Source organism: Pseudorca crassidens, chromosome 18 (assembly GCF_039906515.1).
Source record: "Pseudorca crassidens isolate mPseCra1 chromosome 18, mPseCra1.hap1, whole genome shotgun sequence".
NCBI lineage: Eukaryota > Metazoa > Chordata > Mammalia > Artiodactyla > Delphinidae > Pseudorca > Pseudorca crassidens.
Genome location: NC_090313.1, coordinates 10,488,816 through 10,513,763, shown reverse-complemented (window position 1 = coordinate 10,513,763; position 24,948 = coordinate 10,488,816). Strand labels below are relative to the sequence as shown.

The following is a 24,948-nucleotide window of genomic DNA, read 5'->3' as shown; positions in this document are numbered from 1 at the left end:
CATGACGTAATTTAAGTCCCTTATTTTTTTCTAGATATGTGAACTAAAAAAGAAAAGTGGCTGCAGAAATCCATTATGAATTACCATTAAAGTTTAACTGCTTTACCAATTGAGCATTTACAGGTAACATACGAGGATCATCAATGTAAGATTAAATGTGAAAGGAACACTGAAAATTATCCTTCCTCTAACTTGCGCAGATCTTTATTACACCTACAGGGTAGATGCTATTTGAAATTAAGTAAAAAATAGTACGTTCAATGAGTAATCTTGAAGCTTTTACTCCATTTTTCCTAATTCGACACCGAAGAAAGAAAAGTAGGAACCTTCAGTACAGCTCAGAGAGCAAGGTTTGTTGCTACAAAGAGGTGAGACACTTGTGAAAGTGGAACCAAAAAACTCCCTGAGAAAATGCTTATTATTGAAAAAAGTGTTTCCCGTGTACATGAACGATGCGGGGTCAAAGGCTTCGGGGATGTCACTGAGTTGCAAGAGCAAAGGCAGTGGAATAAGACAGCCCTTCCTCACCCCTTTCCTGCTCCTGACTTCAACAAATGTACGAAAAGAAGATCACTTTTGAAGAGGCTGTCCACTGTTTAAACTGACGAAATAAGATGTATGATCTTACTTTCTGTGAGAAGCCGGCAACCCTGAGCATGAACTGTTGCCGCTCACACTTATTTTGCACATCCTGCCCCCTCTGGCTGCCCCGGTGCTGCCAACTCCCCTGTGGTCCTCCAGCCCAGCTCACCTCCTCTGCCCTCAGGCCACTCGCGACGCTGCTCCTCCCAGAGAGGCCTGAGCTCACCTGTATCCTGTCACTTGTCACACTGACTTCTGTTACCTTGTTTGTCTCCCTAGCCAGGTGTCAGCACTCTAAGTTAAAACTGTATCTTTCACTTCTGGACTTGGCATTGAGAAACACTCCAGAACTGGTGATAAATAAAACAATGATCATATATTATAGAGACACAGGAAGGCCTTCCTCATATACTTGGTTTTTTTAATCGATTCATCCTTGGTGTAAATATTACACAGATAATTTGGAAACAAAGGGGACTTTTATAACTGACTTTATATTGGGCTGATTTTCACAATTCACTTAAAACACATACACATATAGCAATTTAAAAGCTCACGCTACAGAGAAACAGGAAAGTTTTCCTCTATGTTTAATCCAGAATGGGACATTGCTAGAAAACAACATATTGATACATACAAAACACTTTTTCTAGCTATACTCCAGAATATTTTTAGTCCATTTGAATTATGGAACTAAAATTTCTAGCTGAAAAGACCACACTTTTGTTAAATGAATAATGATTCTACAATAGCACCTGGAAATAGAATGCATTCTCTTTCCGGAGCCCGTGTGGCCTGCTCCAAAAATACTTCTGGGAAGCTCCTGGAACAGCATGGCTTTCTTAGATCCCAAAAATCTCAAAGCACAAATGCAAGCCATATAAGAAACAAAATCCCAACAGTGATACTCAGCTCGTCAATTCTCTTAACTTCATTCATTCTTCTTGACCTCTTCCTTTGGTGGTTTGAATTCGCTAGCTAAAAAGACCCACAAGTCTACATTTAGAAGATAAATCCTCACCTGGGAACTTTCTACAGGCTACCTATATTGAGACATAGTAGAGGATTTTTTGAATAGCTCTGAACAAAATTATATTCCAATCTGTTTTGACTATCTTTAGGATATTTACTGCTTGGTTGTCTTCCGTGAACTCTTTTTCCACGAAAAAAAGGGAGACATTGACTGTGTCCTGGGAATATTCCTTATTGTGTCTTCTAGTCATACATTACGTGACACCATTGAGTCATCTGACTTTCAAATGACAGGGTCATGAAATTGTGGTGATAACTAAGCAAGCTACAAACTTGGGGTTCCTATTCCACCAAACTTCCCCTCACCATCTCCCCATTTACCTCTTCACATGAGTTGTACCCTCAAATCTGATGGATGGAACTCAGGTGATAATAAATTTTATCCAACAGTGGTGATTAAAAAGTAAATCTATTTGTCATGAGACAGTTAAAAACATATACTATGTTAAGTTAAAAAAAAAAAAACAATGAGAGAGATGTGTATTCTTAAGGTGGACATCTGGATTCAGCATAATCAACTTTTGTCACTAAGGCTGGATGCATCCAGATATATGAAATGCGAAGAAGGTCAGGAGACCAACACAGCAAGGAAGGCCCACCCTGACTTACAGAGGTTTGTTAAATAAATCAACAATAATTAAATTACTTGGGATGATGTCACCTTTCTAATGAAGAAAACCTTCATGAAAATGTTTTCTCTTCCTTGAAATTATGTTTAATTTTACTAACTATATTTCCAAACTAATTATCACAAGTATTTCCCGACACACTGTGGTATAACTTTATGATTATAATAATCTATACACAACTCATCCACATGCTTAGCTGATGATCGATCCACGGGCGTTCAGCCTGAGGATTGCCGAGTGGCCACTGAGTTAACAAAACAAAGTAACATTTTTTATTTGCTCTTCCAGAACATGGAGCAAACACAAAAGGACTTCTTTTCTTCTAAATGCTTCAAAATGTATTTAGAAACCTTATGGGTTTTGAGGTGAATTTTTGCTTAGAATTTTTTTTTTTTTAAACAATTAAGCCCTCTTTTGACACAACTTTGCCTCACTGGTGAGACCACTTTGTCGGTTACCTTAAACCTCACTGTTCACAGCACTAAAGCTTTGCGACAAGATCAAAGGCCATATGGAAAAACACACACACACACACATGTTTATATATATTTTCTAAGTGAAACTTCTTTTATAAGTCGTAAAGATTCTTAGTTGAAATGTATTTCTTCAGAGAGAGAATTTCTAAACACCCAAGTGCTAAATATGAAATACTTCTAGAAAAGGAGAGGTGAAAGCTTTAACTACAGTATTCACAAATGGAAAAGAAGTGTTGACAAGGCTGATGCTGACATTGGCAGGAAAGTTTAGGCATAAAGTAGAGCAGTTCCAAGGATGCCGAGCCCATATGCCAACTAAAACAGTCCCTGTCTCTGGAGTTGGGCAATGTCCACAGAGGCTGGAAATAAGAGCAGCAAAGCAGAGGTCATGACAGGTAACTGTCACGCCCCTGCCTTTGAAGAGCAGTGGTTTTAGATCAAAAGAGCTTCTTGGAAATTTATTTTCCATTAGTTGATTAAAAAACAAAACTATGCTTAGCCGCAGTTAGCTTTCAGCGACCTTCCCTAGCATTCAAACTGTCCACTGCTTCTAACCTATGTGACCTTCCTGGGCCTCAGACTCTGGCCATAATGGTACTTGCTGGTCACCACTAACACATTAAATAAATGTTCTTTGGTAGCTTTTAAAATTTTCTCAAAAAGCAAGCAAATCATACCACGTAGGAAATGTGGTTTCTTTTAGAGTGTTTTAGCTTTGTCACTCACTTGTGAAAGATCTATTGGAAAGTACACTCAAAAGAAATCAAGGCAAAAAGGCCAGAACGTCATGTAATTCTTAGGGAGTTACCAGTTATGACATTAGAATTTCATAATAGTCCAAAATTAGAACCAAGCATTTGGAAAAAGTACTAAGACTTTCTTGTCTTCATATCTGGGGACACACATGGTTCATATCTCTGCATTACCAGGCACAAGCAAGGAAAATACAAATTAACTTTAAGGTAAAGTTGGTCAGTCTACCTCAGAATAGCCACAATTGTGAGAATTGGTTTTATTTTTAAATAAAACTGAACTAGTAAATAAGCACAGGATAGAAAGATCAACCAAGATTGGAATTAAATAATTTTACTTTTTTGTTCAGAGGCATTTTAAAATCTGATTCAGGTCTAAGTGGGATAGAAGAAAGACACCTGAGTGATATTGACCAAATGTAATTAACAATAAATGAGATAAGAAATACAAATAACATATGGTTTTAACTAAAAATAAAGTTCTTGTGTTATGATAAACATACAATTTCCATAATTTACAATGAAAGATTTAATTATATTGATTTAACCACTGATATAATATAAAACCGAAAACAAGAACAAGTTCTAATATAATTCATATTAACACTATAATCGAACAGTTACAACTGAATAGGAAATAATTACTTATTGTTAAAAATTTAAAACTATACATAGGCAGATATTTGGTCATATATCTTCACATTGATATTATGTGTACAAAAATATTCACAGAATTTTTCCTATATTTGCTGTCTATTTTCTTCCATAGACTCCTAAGGCTAAAACAGGTTTTAAAATTCAGTTTTTCAACTGGTTTAGATTTATTTTTTGGATGTGTCACAGATATAATTTTAGATTTCTTAAGGTTATATACTAAGATTGAAAAACAGTTTGCATGTATTAAAAGCTGTGTTAACAAGGAAGCAAGATACTATGTTTTCCTACCAGGCCAGCATTTCCAATGTAAACCAGAATTCTGCATAGGTGAGATAAGAATGTGAGCAAATAGTAAAAACTTTCCAGAGAATTAATAGACTTTTTTTTTTTTTTTTTGCGGTACACGGGCCTCTCACTGTTGTGACCTCTCCCGTTGTGGAGTACAGGCTCCGGACGCACAGGCTCAGCGGCCATGGCCCACGCGCCCAGCCGCTCCGCGGCATGTGGGATCCTCCCAGACTGGGGCACGAACCTGTGTCCCCTGCATCGGCAGGCGGACTCTCAACCACTGCGCCACCAGGGAAGCCCTAGACTTCATTTTTTAAGAGTAGTTCTGGCTTGTAGGAAAACTGAGTAGACAGCACCAAGAATTCCCATTTATCCCCTCTCTCTGCACCCTATTAAGCTCTTGCATTAGTGTGGTACGTTTGCTACAATTCGTGAACCCATATTGAGCCATTATTATTAACTCAAGTCCATAGTTTACATTATAGTTCCCTCTTTGTGTTGTACAGTTAGATGGGTCTTGACAAATACATAATATTATGTATCCACTATTACAGTATCATACAGGATAGTTTCCCCATCCTAAAAGTCCACTGTGCTACACCTATTTAACCCCTACCCTTCTCTGAAACCCTAGCAACCACTGACTTTTTCACTATCTCTACAGTTTTGCATTTTCCAAACTGTCATATAGTTGGAATCACAGAGTAACAGCTTTTCAGACTAGTTTCTTTCACTTAGCAATACGCAGTTATCATTCCTCTGTGTCTCTTGGTGGCATGACAACTCACTTCTTTTTACTGCTGAACGATATTCCTTGTATGGATGTACCACACTTTGTTTATCACAAGTTATACCCAATGAGGGGGCATCTTGGTTGCTTCCAGTTTTTGTCAATTAGGAATAGAGCTGTTATAAACAATCACATGCAGGTTTTTGTGTGGATATGTTTTCAATTCATTTGGGTAAATACCTAGGAGCATAATTGCTCAATCATATAGTGAGACTATATTTAGCTAAAAAAAAAAAACAAAAACCTGACCAAGTGTCTTCTAAAGTGGCTGTACCATTTTGCATTGTCACCAGCAATGAATGAAAGTTCCTACTGTTCCACATTGCCATTAGTATTTGGTATTGTCAGTGTTTTGGATTTGTGTCACTCTGAGAGATGTGTAGTAGAATCTCGTTGTTTTAATTTGGAATTCTTTAATCACATATGATGTTGAGCATTTTTTATATGCTTGTTTGCCATGTGCTTATCTTCTTTGGTGAGATGTCTGTTTTTTGCCCATTTTTAAATTCATTTGTTTTCTTAGTGTTGAGCTTTAAGAGTTCTTTGTATATTTTGAATACAAGTCTTTCATCAGATATGTGTTCTTCAAGTTTTTTCTCTAGTCTGTGGCTTGTCTTTTTATTCTCTTAAGAGTGTTTTTTGCATAACAGAAGTTATTGATTTAAAGAAGTCCAACTTAGTTATTTTTTCTCTTATGTATCATGCTTCTGGTGTTGCCAAACCCCAAATCACTGCCAAACCCAAGGTCACCTAGGTATTTCTCCTACGTGATCTTCTACAGTTTTATCGTTTTACGTTTTACACTTAGGTCTATGACCCATTTTGAGCTAATTTTTGTGAAAGCTGTACTGGATGTATCTAGACTCATCTTTTCTTTTTGTGAATCTCCAGTACTTACAGCACCATTTGTTGACAAGGCCATCCTTTTTCCATAGAATTGCTTTTGCTTCTTTGTTGAAGACCAATTGACTGTATTTTTGTGGGTATATTTGGGGGCTGGCTATTCTGTTCCATTGACCTAGTTTCTATTTTACTGCCAATACCACACTATCTTGATACTGCTTTAGATTAAATCTTGAATTTGAGTAGTGTCAGTCCTCTGACTTTGTTCTTTCTCAGTGTTATGTTGACTATTCTGGGTCTTTTGAACATTCCATATACACTGTAGAATTGGTTTGCTGACATCCACAAGACCACATGTTGGGGTTTTGATTGGGATTGCATTGAATCTTTTTTTTTTTGCGGTATGCGGGCCTCTCACTGCTGTGGCCTCCCCCGTCACGGAGCACAGGCTCCAGACGCGCAGGCCCAGCAGCCGTGGCTCACGGGACCAGCCACTCCGCGGCATGCGGGATCCTCCCGGACTGGGGCACGAACCCACGTCCCCTGCATCGGCAGGCGGACTCTCAACCACTGCGCCACCAGGGAAGCCCTGCATTGAATCTTTACCTCGCATTGGGAAGGACTGATATCTTTGATGCTCTGTTGTTAGGTGCATATACATTAAGGACTGTTGTGTTTTCTCGGAGAACTGACCCTATATTATTATGCAATACCCATCTTTCTCTCTGATAACTTCTCTTGCTCCGAAGTCAGCTTTGTCTGAAATTAACACAGCTACTCCTGTTTCCTTTTCATTAGTGTTAGCATGGTACATCTTTCTCCATCTCTTTACTTTTAATCTATCTGTGTCTTCATAGGTAAAGTGGGGTTCTTGCAGACAACATATGGCTGGGTATTGGTTTTTAATCCACTCTCTTAGTCTCAGATAATTGGTATATTTATACCATCCCCATTTAAAGTAATTATTGATATAGACAAATTAAATGTACCATATTTGTAACTGTTTTCTTTTCATTGCAATTGTTTCTTTTTTGCCTTCTGTCTGCCTCTCTCTTTATATGATTCCATTTTTACTCCTCTCAGCATATTAATTATACTTCCTTTAAAAAATTTAGTGGTTGCCTTAGGGTTTACAATATACATTTACAACAAATCTAAGTCCACTTTCTAATAATACTCTACCTCTTCATAGACGGTGCAGGAACCTTATAATAGAGTATTCCCACTTCCTTCCTCCTGTCCCTTATAACACTGCTGTTATTCATCTCACTTATCCATAAGCTCTAATCACCTAATATACTGTTTCTATTATTATTTTGAACAAACAGATACCTATTAGGTCAGTTAAGAATAATAAAATATTTTATTTACCTTCATGTATCACTTTTCCAACACTCTTCTTCTTTATGTAGATCTGAGTTTCTGATCTACACCATTTCCCTTCTCTAAAGAACTTCTTTTATCATTTCTTGTAAAGCAGTTCTGCTGGCAACAAATTCTCTTAGATTTTGTTTGTCTGGGAATGTCTTTATATGTCCTCACTTTTGAAAGATACTCTCGCTGGATACAAAATTCTAGGTTATTTGGATTTTTTTTACACTTTAAATATTTCATTTTACTCTTTTTTGCTTGCACATCTTCTGAGGAGAAGTCCAATATAATAATTATCCTTGCTCCTCAATAGGTAAGGTGTTTTGGGTTTTATCCCCCTCTGGCTTCTTTCAAAATTTTCTCTTTGTCTTTAGTTTTCCGAAGTTTGAACAGAATATACCCAGGTGTAGATATTTTGGTACTTACCCTACTTGGTGTTCTTTGAGCTCCCTTTACCTGTGGTTTTGCATCCAAAGTGAATTTTGGGAAATTCTCAGCCATTATTACCTCACATATTTCTTCTGTTCCTTCCTCTCTTCTCTTTTTGGTATTTTCATTACATGTATGTTAGCCTTTTTGTAGTGGTTCATAGTTATTTGTCATTCTGTTCCACCTTTTTCTCATTCTTCTTTCTCTTTGCATTTCAGTTTGTGAAGTTTCTACTGACATATCTTCAGTCTCAGAGTTTCTTGCCTTGGCTGTGTCTAGTCTCCTGATGAGCCCACCAAAGGCATTTTTCATTTCAGTTAGAATGTTTTTGATCTCTAGTACTTCCTCTTGATTCTTAGAGTTTCTATTTCTCTGCTTACATTACCCATCCGTTCTTGCATGTTGTCCACTTTTTTCATTAGAACCCTTAGCCTATTAATTAAAGTATTTTCAATTCCAAATTACTTGATAATTACAAAATTCCTGTCATATCTGAGTCTGGTTCTGATGCTTGCTTTGTATCTTCAGACTGTGTTTTATTTGCCTTCTACCAGGCCTTGTAATGTTTTGTTGAAAACTGGACATGATATATAGGTAACAGTAACTGAGGTAGGTAGGCCTTTAGTGTAAGGTTTTATGATAATCTGGCGAGAGGTTAGGCTGTGCTTAATGTATGCCATATCTGTAGGTGTCAAAGGCTTCAGTGTCCTTTAGTGTCCTGGTTTCTGTGTCTCCTGCTGTCTTTACGCTTCCCCCAAAATTCCTTCTAAACAGACTCTGTGTCTTGCAGCTAGGTTGTAACCTGGTTATCATTTTGGAGCCCTGTTAATGTGATGATAAAGTGTTGGAGAGGAGAAACATTCTATAATCTTATGATTAAATCTCAATTTTTTTAGTCAGTCTTGAGTCCTGGCTGTGACCTTCAGAAGAATTTCTTAGGCTCTTTTTCTCAGTTTATGTGATGCAGAGAGGCCAGAGGGGCTCTGCTCATCTACCAGCCCTCCTCCGAGGTCAGACGAGGCTCTGGGAAAGCAGATGTCCTCCAGGGCATGCCTGTGTCATGAACAGAGGGCTCTGGGCTTATTTCAGAATAGTCACTGTTCCTCTCCCCCTGCAGGAAGCATGAAGGAATTTTTCTCTGATCATCATCCTAAGAACTGGGTAAGGCTCCTGGAGGTAAAACTCATGAAAGCGTTGGGTCCCCCTAAGACTAGAGGGATTGTCAACTCTTAGGCTAGTCCATGCTCTGCCTGTAGGAATTACCCAACTTTAAGTGTCTCTGGCACCAGTGGCTTCTGCCCCTGGGGAGCAATGATTCTCTGCATTTGCTGTCTCTCCAAATTTCAAAGAGCACTTTGCCCTGCAACCTCAACTCTCTGTCAGATCTAAGAGCATTGCTGACTCTCAGAATTGTTGGTTTTCAGTTTGTTTAGCTTTTTTTCTTGTTGTGAGAACAGGACTGACAACTTCCAAGCTCTTTACATGTTGGAGCAGAAACCAGAAGCCGTTAAATAACTTCTTTTTGATTTAAGGTACAGATCAGAAATAGCATGGGCCAATGAGCCTCCTGTCTGAATAAAATGAGAGTTCTAAATTAACAGGCAAAGGCACAACTCACTGCTCACCTGCAGTCTAGTCTGCTTGGTCACAATTTGGCTTGTGCACTAGTAACAGCGTAGGGGTGAAGAGACCATCATGAGCACAAAGTAAGGCTAGAGCACGATTGTAAAGCCTCTTGGGGCCGGCCCCACGCCACGGTGTCAGAATCTTACTGTGCCATATGTGGATTTCCCCGTTACTAATGTTTTTCTCCTTACACCTTAACAGCTGCCTGTTTTTCTGCTTGATTTTAACAACAAACTCTAACACAACATTCGACACAGACAACAGCACGATAATAGGACAGTGGAGAAGGAGGAAGAATAAATCATTCATTCATGAGATATGGTCAAAGTACCCATTATATAACAGCACAACAAACTTAACCAAAGCCAAAGAGCTCTGAGCAGCTGTGATCTGGGCGGCCCATGCCTGGAATGAAGTGGCTCTCCACACTCTCATGAGGCACACTGGCCAGACTGCTACACAGGTCAGAGCTCCTCTGACCAGCGACTGGACCTTTCTAGCAAATACTGGGCTCATGACATTAAGAGAGCCATCAGGCACTTGCACTGTGTCAGATGGTATGATATTCACTTTTTCACCCCTGGGCAGGAGAACGACAGAAAAATCATCCTTGGGAATACTACCTAACATCCAACATGCAGAGAAATATGTCTGGAATATGGAGTAATTATTTAAAGCTTTAATAATCTTTTATTTAACTATTATTCAGCAGGGATATAATCATACTCATTCTTCTTCATCAATAATAATAATAATTGTTATTTAATAATATACTTATTATAGTTATAACATAATAATTATTATTTGCTGATGTAACTCAGCATTATACAGTTAAAAGAGGGTTTTCGCGAACCTCCATAACAGATTCACCCAACAACCCTGTAGATTAGGAATGAGAGGACAGGGCAGGTGTTGCCTCTTTTTTGAAAGATGAGGAAATAGAGTTGAATGTTTTACCCAAATCTCTTACTTGATTAACACCACCATTCTTTGCCTTCTCATCAATGGTATTGACTTAAGAATTGGGAATAAGTACCCACTATGTTAGCAGTGTTTTATTATTCTCTTAAACTTGAATAAATTTGCTATTACTTTGATAGACTTATATCACACTGTCAGCACAAACTGCTGAAGTTTAAAGGGGGCACAAGGACTTTTACCATCTACATAGCTACTTGAGTGAAAAGTCTCTTTCCTTTGGCCCATTTAGTTTTTCCAGCCTTTTAAACCCTCTGTTTTGACCTAGGATTCTTGAATACTTCTTGCTTTAAAAAGAGCGAACAGAGAACAGACTGATCTTATCTGCATGACAAATTCTCACCCAACCATATCTCTTGCCTCGTTTTCCCCCAAAGCTTTGATTTTAAGGGATGAGCTAATCCTCTGCAACATAGGACATACCATTATTTATCTTATTTTATCGGCAGGATGTAGTAGTTTAAAAAGTTTGTCCAGATTTTTTTTTTTTAATTTATTTTTGGCTGTGTTGGGTCTTCGTTGCTGCATGCGGGCTTTCTCTAGTTGCAGCGAGCGGGGGCTACTCTTCTTTGTAGTGCACGGGCTTCTCATTGCGGTGGCTCCTTTTGTTGTGGAGTACGGGCTCTAGGCGCGCAGACTTCAGTAGTTGCAGCAGGCGGGCTCAGTAGTTGTGGCTCACAGGCGTAGGTGATCCGCGGCATGTGGGATCTTCCCGGACCAGGGCTCGAACCCGTGTCCCCTGTGTCGGCAGGTGGACTCTCAACCACTGCGACACCAGGGAAGCCCTGTCCAGATCTTAAAGTGTACGTTTCTTTATTTTCCTCCCCCTGGAGACCGTAAACACCACAAGAGCAGCCTGGCCTATGACATAATGATAGGCTCATCTGGACAAAATGTAAACAAGTAGGTTAAGTGAGCCAATGAAAGTAAAAAAGCAGAGAGCAGGTCAGGGAGAGGGGCTGATGGAAATTTTCAGAGAGAAAAAAAAAAACGCATGTAAAAGGGAAGGAAGGATGTCTTGGATAATGAGAAGAGAAGGCGGCTCAGCTGCCTTCTTGAACGGGCTCCAAACCTGGACTGTCTGCCTTGATTTCTACGAAGAGATCGTGCCTGGGGCCAACTGGTGACCCACACCAGCTGCCAGGGCTCCCAGCACCGGGACAGCAGACTCGCTTGCCTCCTAAGGATGCTCTGTGGTCCTCACCGGTGGTCACAGAGAGGCTGCCCGTTCCCAGCTCCCTCCCCAGGGCCTCACTCTAGCTTAATGGCTCTACTTTCTCCCCACCCACCCCCTTTACCTTCATTCTGCTGCCTCAGGGGACCCTTCTCCCATATGGGTCCTCAGCTAGGCAGATAAACCCTTGGTTTTATTCTCGAGGTCTGAAAGCACTGGACGCTCACAGATCTGCTCTAATGTACACACCCCAGCCTCGGAAGTCCAGGCATTATAATATCACTCTGTTCACTGAAGTGGCTGCCGTAGTATTTTAACCCCATTTACAGAGGAAGAAACCGGGGTGGAGGCAAGTTGAGTCATCTGTGCAAAGCGGGATTTGAACACATGTTCCTTGGACCTCTTCCTCCTCAGTACTGTGCCACTGTCTGGCTTCTGCCTTGATGGGCCCGAGTCCCCTGCAGGGCACGTGCTGCCACTGCTTCCTCCTCCCGCCAGCAGGCTCACTCCAGCCTCCAGGGGTGCTTCCTTCTCCTTCTGTTCCCTCCACAGCCCGTGCTGCCACGGAGCAGGGGGCTTCCGGCTGTGGCAGTCACAATTCTGACGTCTCCTTCTGAGACTGCGTAACCCTCAAGCTGAGGGGAAGCAGAGGCTCATCTCCTGCCCCTGAGGGTCATCCCTGCTCAGGGGAGAGGAGGGGAGGGCCCCCAGGGCTGCCCTCCTGATAGGACGAGGCCTCATTCCTGCAGAGGGGTGCCCCTCCCCCCAGCCCTCCCCCACTGTTCCCATCAGACTTCCCTTGCTGGGCGGAAGTTCAGGTGCTGTTGTCGGACGCATCTTCCTGGTCTTTAAGAACCCAGGCTCCTGCCTGTCGTTTCTGAGGTGGAAGTGGGGGCTTCTGAAGAGATGTCTCCAGTTGCTGCAAGAGCCACGTGTGGGGCAGGCTTGGAGCGCATGCTGTTCTGGAAACATCCATGGCAATGGGCAGGTGTGAGCAGCTCCTTCTGGGCCACAAAGATGAAGGCAACAGAAGAGGCTCAAAGAATGTTCTTTAAAAAACCACATACATTTGGCTACTGTGGGTAGATGCTGTACAGTCAAGTAAGGCACATTCCTCAGTGATCAGTATTTTCTTTGCTCAGTGGGGCATCTAGAAATCAAGAGATGAAAATACTGGGGAAAAAAATCAGTTCTGTTTTATGAAAGACTGAAAAAGCACTGGAAAACAATAAGGAAACTAGACAATCGTGATTGCTTTATATAAAGAGCACTGTGTGAAAATCCTAAACACTGGTACTGCTTTACATCGTATTTGGATATAAATATTTTCTGACGTTGGAAACGAGTGGAAAAGCAAGTCCTTGGTTTGACTTTTCAGGTCTCGCCGTTACTTCCTGGTGCTTAAAGACAAATGCTGATCCTTGTGTCGACTGGCAATTAGTACCTTGAATTCAACCCTGAGATCAATGTGGACTCAGCCAGAACAGGGGCACAGCTGCATTCTCCTGCACGCATTACAGAGGTCACTGGGTGCCTTTGTGACCAAAGCTCCCCTTTGTCTCAGGGGGAAAAAGCCAGGCCTCAGGCCGGTTAGGTTCTAAGCAGCGCAGTGACACCCTGGGCTGCATTAGGCAGCTCCTGCCCGAAGAAACCACAGACCCCTGGCCACGGAGCCAGAGGGACAATGAATGACCCCGGCTCCCTGGGACCGTTATAGATCACGCAGATGGAGAGAACCATCCTGGTACATGCGGGGCCCTTTACACGTTTTAATTCTGTATTGACACCCTGGCAAGTTCATTCTTACCTCTCCTCATTTATAAATGAGGAGACTGTGGCCCAATGAGGCTAAGAAGTGTCAACCACAAACCGGCACTTACCTTTAGCACTTGCCATCTACCTCTACAAGGATTAAATCATGTGCTGCTGCAGCTGTTGACTTTCAACACCCCCTGAAAGGACTTCAGGCTGGAGATCAGAAATGAGGCCCTCTGTGCTCCGGGGAAAACTGGCAGAACAGGTCTTTAGATGGATATTTTCAGGAGCCATTTTTAAGAGCCCAATTCTTGTATCTCCTCGTATCTAGAAAAGCACCAAAGGTGATGTCTGCTCCTCGTGACTTGCAGTAACCTTCACGAGACTAGCAGAAACCTTCGGCAAAAAAATACGTGCTTGATTGGTCCCCCTTGCCAATATCACATATATACTGACCTTCCCCCCCTTCCTCTTTGGAGCAGTTTCTCAGAGCCATCTGAAGTGCTGTCTCCCAGACTGTAGTCCTCATTTGGCCCCAAATAAAACTTGACTCGCAACTCTCACATTGTGCTTTTTTTTTTAAGTCGACAGAAGCTTGCCAAAGGTCAGCCAGAAGTGGCCGTCTGGAGCAGTGTTCCCATGCATCTGTGCCTGCCTCTAAAAACTCTGTTCTTTCCACTCGGCCACACATGTCTGAACTTTCTGAAACTTTTCTTGGCTTGGTTTTGAGGAATCTGAACAAATTCCTGGCTGGTATACTTTGTGAAAGCAAAATTCTGCTTTTAAAATTAAACAGACTAGCCCCAAGGAAGGGGAGGGGAGGGGCGGTGAAAATTCCTCCAGTGTTTCTGGATTTGCAGTGGTTCTTTGGTGTTTCTGTTTGGGGTGGGGAAAGAACACTGATGCGCCTCCTCTGCACGCCCTAGAAGTTCCTCAGATTGTTGTCTCACTTTAAAGTATGGCAAAAATTTTAGTCACTTTCACTTATGGGGAGAGTCTATGAGGTAAAACAGAACCACATAAAATTCAAAAGTGCCACTTTAGTTTGGGTGCGTACCTTCTGGGCATAGTGATACTATCTGAAATTCTATGACTTTGTTCTGTGATACAAATATTTGAGAAGTAGAACATAAAATTGAGAAGTTCATTATATAAAATGCATTTGTTTTCACTTGAATCTAAATGGCTGGTTTTTAGAAGATATTTTTAATGGACTGGGCATTTTGTCCTTTGCCGGTCGCTCTTCCAGACTCTCCCTCCCCTTGTTGTGGGCATATGGCTGCTCAGCTGGAGAATATACTTCCTGGAATTTCCTGCAAGGAGGTGTGGCCTCGTGACAAAGTTCTCCCTGATATGGGCAACTTCCACACCACCTACGAAAACCCTTTCACTGGACTCGTTTTTCCCTTCCCCTTCACCGGATACAAACAGAGAGGCCGGGCTTCCCTGGTGGCACAGTGGTTGAGAGTCTGCCTGCCGATGCAGGGGACACGGGTTCGTGCCCCGGTCTGGGAAGATCCCACATGCCGCGGAGCGGCTGGGCCCGTGAGCCATGGCTGCTGAGCCTGCGCGTCCGGAGCCTGTGCTCCGCAACAGGAGAGGTCACGACAGTGAGAGGCCCGCGTACCGCAAAACAAAAACAAAAACAAAAACAGAGAGGCCAAGGGCAAACTAGGAAAATATGTGTTGAGGATGGCAGGGCTGCTATACACGCTTCCCACCCAGACCCACAGGACAATGACTTCAGAGAGAAATAAACCAACTTGTATTTTGCTTGCACCGTCCCATTTGGGGGTTCCCTCTTATGAGCTTACTTTACCCCAACTATTATATAGACTAATAGTAGCTTATATTCCATGGGCACTGTTCACAGAAATGGCTGGTGTCCAGGGAAATGTCAGTCTGGAAAAATATGCTATCTCAAAATTAATATATAAACATGTTAGGACCTCATACAAATACTTGAAGCAGATTTGGTAGTTCAGGAAAACAAAACAAGGCAAAGTTCCAAAAGGCTTTCCATAAAACAGCTCTTTTTTCGCAAAAAACCACTCTATTAACCTTGCCCGGAATTACTGGCATGCTGAACCACAGGAATTCTTATTCTACACAGACTCTCAGCCCAAAGAATGAATTCTAATCACAGATCTGAAATAACAAGGTAAAATTAACAATTTAATGTCATATAAAGACTTCCTTAAGATTCTTGGAAATGTTCAAAGGAGATACTTTAAACAAGAGATTGTTACTTTTTAAATACAAGGTTTGGATTTCATGACTAAATGGTTATGACTTAACAATATGAAGTGATGAATTACTTCTCAAGAATAAGAGCTATACTTTATCTCATTTCAATGCTCCGAAAAATTTGCCAAAGGAGTGTTATTTCTTGCTGAAAAATATTAACACATAGGCAAAGTCCTAAGAATAATAGACACACACTTACACACACACACACTTCAATATTTCTAAACTCAGACACACCCACAGAAAGTCACATACTGGAAAGGACTATCAGTCTGAACCTTGTTTTTCTAGTCAAAGAAATATGAGAAATCTTTAGTACTGGAACAGGAAGTATTCTGGCAAACCACCAAAACTACTTGAACTCATAATTTATGATCATAACAATGGCCATCTCAGTGGGATATAAATCTAACACTGCAGAATCTGATGAAATGTAGGATGTATATGCTTAACTGTCAGTCAAAACATACTCATTGGCTACTTCAGCGCATCAACCAAGCTATTTTATCTATTAGCAGAGAATTCCTAAAGCAGGATGTTTGATGATTATAAAATAATGCCACATGGTTTAAGTGAAATTCACATTGTGGAGCCAAGCTTTTGCAAATCTGATCACTTTATTTTATAGAGAATATGCTCATCTCAGCCATTGTTGACTTTGTATTTTTGACCAAAATTAAGCAAGTCTCACTGATTCATTGTAGAGTCAAGGATGTAAGCTTTCTTAATTTAATCATGTGCACTTTTCATTAGTCAATCAAGTTTCCTGTTTTAAAAGAAAAAGTTACATGAAGAGGTTCCAACAGCTGTAGCATTTTCAGTCTGATCAAATCCCTCAAATTTAATCTGTGATGAAGGTGAGATCCTCATCTTCCCATCCTTCCCCAAATGTGCTCTTCCGGTAGTTAACAATGACTCTTTCTAATCATCATTCAGGTCAAAAACCTTGGAGTGATCTTTCTCTTTTAATACTCAGCCAATCTATCAGTAAAACCCATTAACTCAACAAGCACTGTATATCCAGAATCTTCCCCCCAGCCTCCACGGCTACCATTCTGGTCCAAGCCACCACCACCTCTCACATGGGTTATTACAACCGTCTCCTAAGGGGTCCCCCTTCTCTTAAGTCTATTCCTAACCCAGCAAGCACGTTGTTTCTGATCAGTCTTGTTTTTCTACTCCGAATGACCCCCTGGCTTTCCATCTTACTTAAGAGTAAGAGCCAAAGTCATTACATTGACACAGAAGGCTCTAAATGATCTGCCCCTTGTTGCCTTTCTGACTCCCCTTCTACTCTCAAGATAAGCGCTTCTTCCTATCAAGAGAGAGTATTGAGCATGCTCTCTCCTAGGGCCTTTGCACTGGATGGTCCCTCTGCTTTGCACAGTCTTACCCCCTGAGAGCCACAGGGCTTGCTCCATCACATTGATCACATTTTTATTTAAAGGAAGCCTTTACAGCTAGTCTACCCCAAATCGCAATCCCTGCTCACAGCATCCCCATTCCCCCTTGCCTGCTTTCCTTTTCTCCTTAACACTTATCACCGCGTTACACACTGCTTATTTTACTTATTGATCCTGATTATTTCCTGTCTCCTCTGATAGAATGTGTAAGCCCCACAAAGGCAAGGACGTTTTGTCAGTTTTGCTCACTATATCCTAGCAGGTCCTCAACAAACAATTGTTGAACGAATAAAGATATTTTCTCAAATAACTGGCCAGGAAAGGAACTGAGAGAAAAACAGTAAAGAAACACATACATATACACTAGAAAGAAAATAAAATCAAACCTGAATCAGATAATAGGATATTCATAGTTGGAATGTGTAAAAATCTCATTAGTCATTCGCTAGCTGCATGAGTCAGAGCAACTGCAAACAAAACATAAGAGTACATGTGAAATCCTGAGGCCAGGGCCAGACTAATGTAGGAACAGGTGGCATTTTCCTAATGTGTTCCCTCTACGGCAGATGGTGTCTATAGTTTACAGCCTGCATAGTTCCATCACTGTGATTTCTCTAGTTTCTAGTAAAATACAACATACCCAGGGGGCACCTACCCTATGGCACATCCCACAGATACCCAGGAATCACTTAGTTCTCTATTTTCTCTATTTAGACAAATGCACAGAAGAATTTTTCAGCTTAATACAAATCACGAATTACACTGAACAAGGTGAATTTCAGAAGTCACAGATCCAGTAACATGCATGGACCCATCGTTTAAGTCCCATTAACACCCAGGAGCAGCAGCGTCTGAACAATGGCAGGTGAGCAAACTTTGCCTTTAACATGTCATCTGGAAGCCGGTAAGATCTGTCGGATTGTCTGTACTTAAGTTCTCACCCGAGGGTATACCTACTAGTCACTCACACTTCCCGCGGGTGGGTGGAGGACATCGCTGGGAGACGCAGAAGTAATGCTTCCTAGAAACTGCCTCCAATGAAAACCTAAGGAAGAGTTTTCGAAATGGAAAGAAATGCTTTTCGAATGAAAAGGGCACTGGGTGGAAGCTAGGAGGGGCCTCACGGAGTAACACTTAGTCAACACAAAAACAAATACTCCCATAAAGACGATAAAGAAATTCCTAAAGAAACCAAGCTGACTACCTAGAGACTCTCTGAGGAGCTCATATTTCATAAAATAACACGTGAAAAAGGCGCGTGGCTTTTTCACGTTATAACCAAAAACAAATACACTAGGTTGGCAGGTCTTCGTACATAATGTGTCAAGAAGGGCAGGGTTAAAATGAGGCTGAAATTTGCAAAGTAATGATGATTCCTAGCAATGTGGAACATGAGGAAAAACAAGGGAGTGACTGATCTAATACCTTGAGGAAGTTAATCATTAAACTGGATAGAACACAACCAAGACGGTAGTAGGGAACGGCAGGCTAAGGGATGTAAGGGAAAGAAAATGTGGGTACGGTATCCTAATCACACTACCTAACAGACTATTTACAAGTAAATAAAATAAGCTGTAATCCTTGAGAAAAACTGGTAAAAATGAGGACAATTATCAAACCAGAAAAAAGCCAAAGTAGCCTTGACTTTGAGAAAGAAAAATTATCAATCATATAAAATAACCACTAATCTTAGAAAGTCTAGATACTCTGCAGACCTTTAGAAAAGAAAGTGAAAACTACCAAGAGCCAACAAAGCTCACTAGGAAGGCATCGGTTCCAATCTGGTTTCCTTTCCTTTTTAAAATTTTTATTTAGGGATTGATTGATTGATTGATTGATTGGATTACTAGAAAAGTAGATACGGTAGCATTTAATTTCAACAAGACATTTCACATTTTATCCTTCAGAAAACATGGAGCAATCTTCCTAAATGATAGTAGGGCTAGATGAATCCACAGCTGACTGAACAATCTTTTCTCTACTAAGTTTTTATGTAGAAATTGAAGGAGAAATTCTATGTTAATTTAAGATGTAACAGAAGAAATCTGTTCTCCTGCATATCACTCCATAAACATATAATCTCTCAAAAAAAGCCATTAAGAGAATTAATTCACTGATTTATAGCAATAATGGTGAATCAATGATAATGATTAAGATCAAGTAATCACCTCTATTAATTAATCTAATGATAATGTTTCTTAAATGTAATTAACACAAAGACTAGAAAGCATATACTTAGAAATTTCAGATGCAGATTCTAAGAGGGGAAAAATTAACAATCATGGCAGAGGTAGGTACTCAGAGTTGGCAAGACTTGATTCCTCCTTTGAAAGCTGCCTGTCCCGTTTTTCCTTCTTAGTTAATATGCTCTTGATTTATCCTGAGTCCTGGCATCTCCCTGAAATAACTGATGGATAGGACAGGGTTTATTACCTTCTTCCTTGTCTCCTTTCCAAGTCTTTCAGTGTGTTCAAATTGGAAGATAACCTAAGCCATCTAATACTCAAGTTGCAGCTGGAGCTCTGACACGAATTAAAAGAATGAATTAAACTTTGTTTATTCTGTACTGTGAAGATACTTAGATTATATATAGGAAGGCACTCAATAAAGTGTAAAATGCTACCCAACCGTGTTCCTCTCATCAGAACTGGTATGTCCCATCTTCTTCCTCTCCTACACAGCAACAGATGATAGTGGTCTAATTTATCATACTTTTGAGTCAATAGATCAAATTACACACTATCCCTCTAAATTCAAATGACCCTTAATCTCACTGAACTACATACACTGTCTCCAAGAGCTCTTAAGAAAGTATCCGGGCATTTCATGTGAACCACTGAGAGAGACACTTGGGTTAGAGAGACTTCCAAGGATTCTAGATTTATTCTCCATCTACACAAAATTCTGGCCCTGCCTACCATCTAATTGAACCAATACATCTTAGGGATTTCTCAAAATTACCTATTTATGCCATGTTTTCAAGAAACATCTTATTTCCACATTCATCTTTCCTGACTTTCAATGGGCACTGAAAATATTATGAGGTCCAGCAAAGAAATTTTCCATTTCCTTAAGTTCAAACGCTAAATTTTTCTTGGATGGAAATTTTAGCCATCCTTCAGCACTATGCTTTCTTGTAAAGAATACACCCTTTTATACCTGTACCGTGGAAAATTCTTGTTTTAATTTCTTGCATATATTGCAAGAGAAAAACAAACAGCATTCAGTTTATACGTTCCCTTTCTAAAGACCTCACAGGTTGGGACTACTATAGTCCTTTTTAATTTAAAAATTATGTCATTCTGTAGAGTATCACAGAATAGATTTATGATAAAAATCGCTTCACTGATTGATGCAAATAAGAAATTTTATGATGCTAAATGTAATGAGGCAAATAAGTAATTTTATGATGTTAAATATAAAGTATTTGATGTAATTTTAGATTGCTTAATGCCTTTTCATTTTAAAAATAAATTGCTATAACTACCAAGCATAATTAACCTACATGTTTATAGTTTTTCTTAAACATTTCATTGAATTGCACAATATTCAATGTATTTTCCTCTTTTTCTCCTCACTTTAGGGCTTTCTATAAATTAACCAAAGTCAAATGTAATTTAGGGGAACAATTCAGTCAAATATTTTGAAAGGTTGTTCGGGTCTTTTAACTTTGTTTCCACTTTTTTTATTTTACAAAACATCTTTTTAAGAACATGTAATTATTGATATAAGCAATATGCTTGATATGGAACATCTTTATAATAAGGATAAGTATACTTTGACGAGATGATGGCAAGAAATTTTAGCCATGAACTAGATATGCTCTGGAGATGCTGCAGAATCAATGACATTAAGAATTTTGATCTGATTTACCTTTGTTAGGCATTGGTTCTCCAATATCTACAGGTGAAAGTTGAGCACCAGGGCCATTGCCAGAAAATCTAACTTCTCCCTTGTGAGTGTCATCAAATTAAACCCACACGACATGGTGTGGTAGCTCTGATAATCAGCGACTGCTCCCTGATTGCTTTACGATGTCACTATTCAGCCTGACACTCCACATCTGTCTCAGCCCTCCATTACATCCTCCTGTATCACTCAGGATTCCCTATGATACAACCGATCAAACGAATCAACTAGAGAGTCCTGTATTTTATTTTCTCTGGTCGTGTGATCTCTAAAACAAAGTTGGATTTCTTGCCTGTCTTTAACACCCTTCCCTGGAGTGGTTACCTCTAGAGGAGCCAGGGGCCACCCTTGGAGCCTCGGGTTTTAGGAAGGTTATATTTTAAGTTGGTTGGCGGGCTAAACAGTGTTCATTTTATTATTGTTATGTTTACGTAACTCACAGAAATGTTACTTATGTTTATTCTTTTATATATATATATATGTGAATTATTCCATTATTTTTTTAAAAAGCTAAAAAATTCCTTACTCCCTTTTTTGGCATTCACCGAAATGCCAATTCTTCTGGGATGACCCAATGATAATTTAGAAAAAAATACGTTCCTTTTTTTGTACAGAAGTGCATTATTTACAAATCTATATCTCCAACTAGATTATAAATTCCTTAATCTGTTCTATCCCATCCCCACCCCTCTTCCCATCCCTAGACTTGCATTCAGTGCTCAGTCTATGTCTGATAAACGTAAAAGATGAAACACTGTGTCCCCAGACAGCTTCCTACATGAAGAGCAAGATGAGATTATGCCGGCATCAACAATAGAAAGTGATCATCCTACTGTTCCATATACTCTTTCTGAAAAAGTTCAGGATCCCTAAGCATGGACATTGTTGGAGGAGTGAAGCTAGTACCTTTGACCAGGAAATAACGCTTACATCTTCAAAGAGCTTTGTGGGGACTTCCCTGGTGGTACAGTGGTAAAGAATCTGCCTGCTAACACAGGGGACGTGGGTTCGATCCCTGGTTGGGGAACTAAGATCCCACATGCCGCGTGGCAACTAAACCCGCGTGCCACAACTACTGAGCTCGCATGCCTCAATGAGAGAGCCCGTGTGCCACAAACTACAGAGCCCATGCGCCCTGGAGGCTGTGCCACAACTAGAGAAGAGAAAACCCACACGTCACAACTAGAGAGAAGCTCACGCGCCGCAATGAAAGATCCTGCATGCTACAACTAAGACCCAAAGCAGCCAAAAATATAAAATAACATAAAAATAAAAAAGCTTTGTGGATACAACTAAACATAATGCATTTGGAAAGTGACTATGGCACCGGGCAAGATTTTTTTCACACATAAAGGATTTCATCAAAGCTGACAAATGAACCACAAAGACAGAAGTCCCCAACTACCCTACAAACTCAATAAACCTGGACCAAAGGAAAGGGAAATACAATCCCATAAGTATCTAATTAACACCCAAACATGGGTGAAGTGTTGCTGGATGTTGCTATGAGTTGTACAGGCTGGGGATCATGAGCTGGGTACAATTAAAGGGGCAGCACCTGCAGACAGAATGCACCCCACGCTGAACACGAATGGGAAATACAGAGCTGTCAGAGGCATCTCTTAGCAGACGCGTGGAGGGAACTCCCAAGGGTGTAGCCAGATATATGAAAGCTCAGGAACTCTTTTCTCTGTTGGCATTTGGGCTTTTTCAGTCCTAATCTGCTCTATTTGGTGAAGAACCTCATCATCAAGACCTCTCAGTTCCTCCAGCCTCTCCTGCCTGTCCTTCTTAGACCCTCTAGTTTGAGCCTTGCTCTATCCTGTGCCAGACCAGCCATTGTATTCGGGGGTTGTGACTCAAGCATATAGACCCTCCAAAGGAGAAATAGCTATACTTCTGGAGGATGAAACATTTTGCTTTAAAAAATGAAATGTTCAGTAAGTATATACCCTCTGAATCAAAGACATTTAATCATTTTCAAAATATTGGCCTGAAATAGATTTTATTGTATTTCATTTCACTTTTGGAAAATATGTAAACCATGTTTTCAAGGTGACTTTTTTGTTACATACCTTTACCTTTTGAAACATTCCTAGAATGCTTGTGTTTTACTTTTATAATGAAACAAAACATTTTAACTCAAGCAACCTTGTATATTCTACACACACACTAGTATTCATGTAGTTTGAAAATACCCATTTGTTGTATAGGAAAAGGATTTCCTTGTATATAATAAACAAAGAAGGCTGAATTTGGATGCCTTTTTAAACGGTGGACTCTACTATAATCAGAAAACATACCTATTATGATTTTACTTTAAATGAAGTCCACAGTCCAGGGCTGTAAAAATATACTAATAGAAAGTTACAATTTATTAAAAATAATAATTATTCCCTAAGCCTCTGTGGATTTGTAAATAGGCGTTTTTCTTTCGAAATTGATCTCAAGTACATAATCCCTAAAATCAAATTCTTCTTACGTTTCTCATGATAGACATGGCTCCTGTTCTCTCTGCCCATCTCATTTCTCACTCCTGTGTGATGAGAACATTTCTTGGCATCCTGATAATTTTATCTTCCATCTTTTTCTGCCTGTTCGTACTGAGTGTACCCTAAGCTAGTCAGTACTCTAAATCTACCTGCAGGTATTCAACTTATAAAAACAACAACAACAAAGCAAGTCTTACATATATGTGTGACAACTTCTCAGCTATGAAGAATTTTACAAGACTTGCCTAGTTTCCTCAGATTACAACTCACTAATATTAATAAAAAGTGAGGACTTTATGAATTTGCAACATCCTTAAATAAAGTACTTGTTAGAAAACCTCTCGTTGCCATTTGAGGTTTGATTTTAGATTAAGGTTGTTTTTTCCCCCCTTATTTTCTGTTTTAAAAGTAAAATCGCAACTTCTGGGACATTTTCCATGCTGAAGTCATTTGGTTTTTAGCTTTATACCTTTTAGACACTTGAGATGCTCAGTAATGCCACAAAGTATGATTCTTGCTGTGTACTATTATTTCCAGTGCCATATAAAGTTGTTTTTCTACAGGAGAACTTTAGGATGGGGAAGGAAAAAGTCTCCATTTTTGTATCCTATTAGACAGTTTACTGCCTTTTAAGACACTGATTGTAAGGAATGAGTAAGGAATGACTCATTATTCATCTTTCAGGTTCTTAGAATCTGTCTCAAAGGCTTTTTGTTACCAACTGCAGTCAGGCGTCAGAGCTGTATCCTTGTTCCTGACCGATGCCCTCAATGAACTTATCCACTATTATTTTTGTTTTTTGTTCTCAGAATAGAGGCAGCTATCAACTGTGCTTCTCTTGCTACATCTATTCCTCCTTTTATTTGATTTTAATACCCTCTTAATACACTCCCTTGCCATACATCGTTTTCCACTCTAGAAATACTTTCCTAGGCTTAGAAGAAAGGGTAATGGGATTTGTCAGTCTACAGAGCAGCCCCGTTAATTCTTCACCATGATATAGGTGACAATATCGCTCTATGGTGCCCATGTTGTGACCAAGACATTCCTGATTCTGCATTGCCCATTGGTGGTAAGTCCTTCATCCATGACACCTCACTCTTTTCTTTCTTTCCACAAGCCAAATCCTTACTTAGAACATGGCTTCTGCTTAGAATGTTCCCTTGTACCTTTCTGAGTTCTAGATGTTCAGCACCTATACTTTCATTAACTCTGAAATACTACAGCCAAATATCAGACAAAAGTCAAGTATCCAGAACATATATAAGAATAAGGCAAACAACCCAAGAGAAAAATGGGCAAAGCATATATAGACCGGCAATTTACAGAAGAAAAGAAATCTGATTGGCCAATGAACATATGAAAAGACGCCTAATTGACTAAAACCTCGCTAGTTACTAGAAAGATACATAAATACATTTTCACACCCATTTGATTGGCTAAAATTGAAAAGTTTGACAATATCAAATACTGACATGCTGAATGGAAAACATATAGTACTCATAGTGCTAGTGG

The 24,948-nt window shown here is 40.0% G+C and overlaps 1 protein-coding gene across 8 annotated transcripts in view; it reads right to left on the bottom strand.

The window, feature by feature from the left end:
* Positions 1-24,948, bottom strand: part of NALCN (sodium leak channel, non-selective) — a 292,929-nt gene that overhangs the window by 209,332 nt on the left and 58,649 nt on the right. The window contains exon 1 of one of the 8 annotated variants that reach the window (XM_067713366.1): positions 13,839-14,135. The exons of 6 other annotated variants lie outside the window; for them this stretch is intronic. In XM_067713366.1, coding sequence (XP_067569467.1) covers positions 13,839-14,073 — 235 coding nt within the window. In that variant the 5' untranslated portion in view covers positions 14,074-14,135. Of the gene's footprint in view, positions 1-13,507; positions 13,815-13,838; positions 14,136-24,948 lie in introns of those variants that run through there. One more of the 8 variants, XM_067713368.1, reaches the window with a different exon arrangement.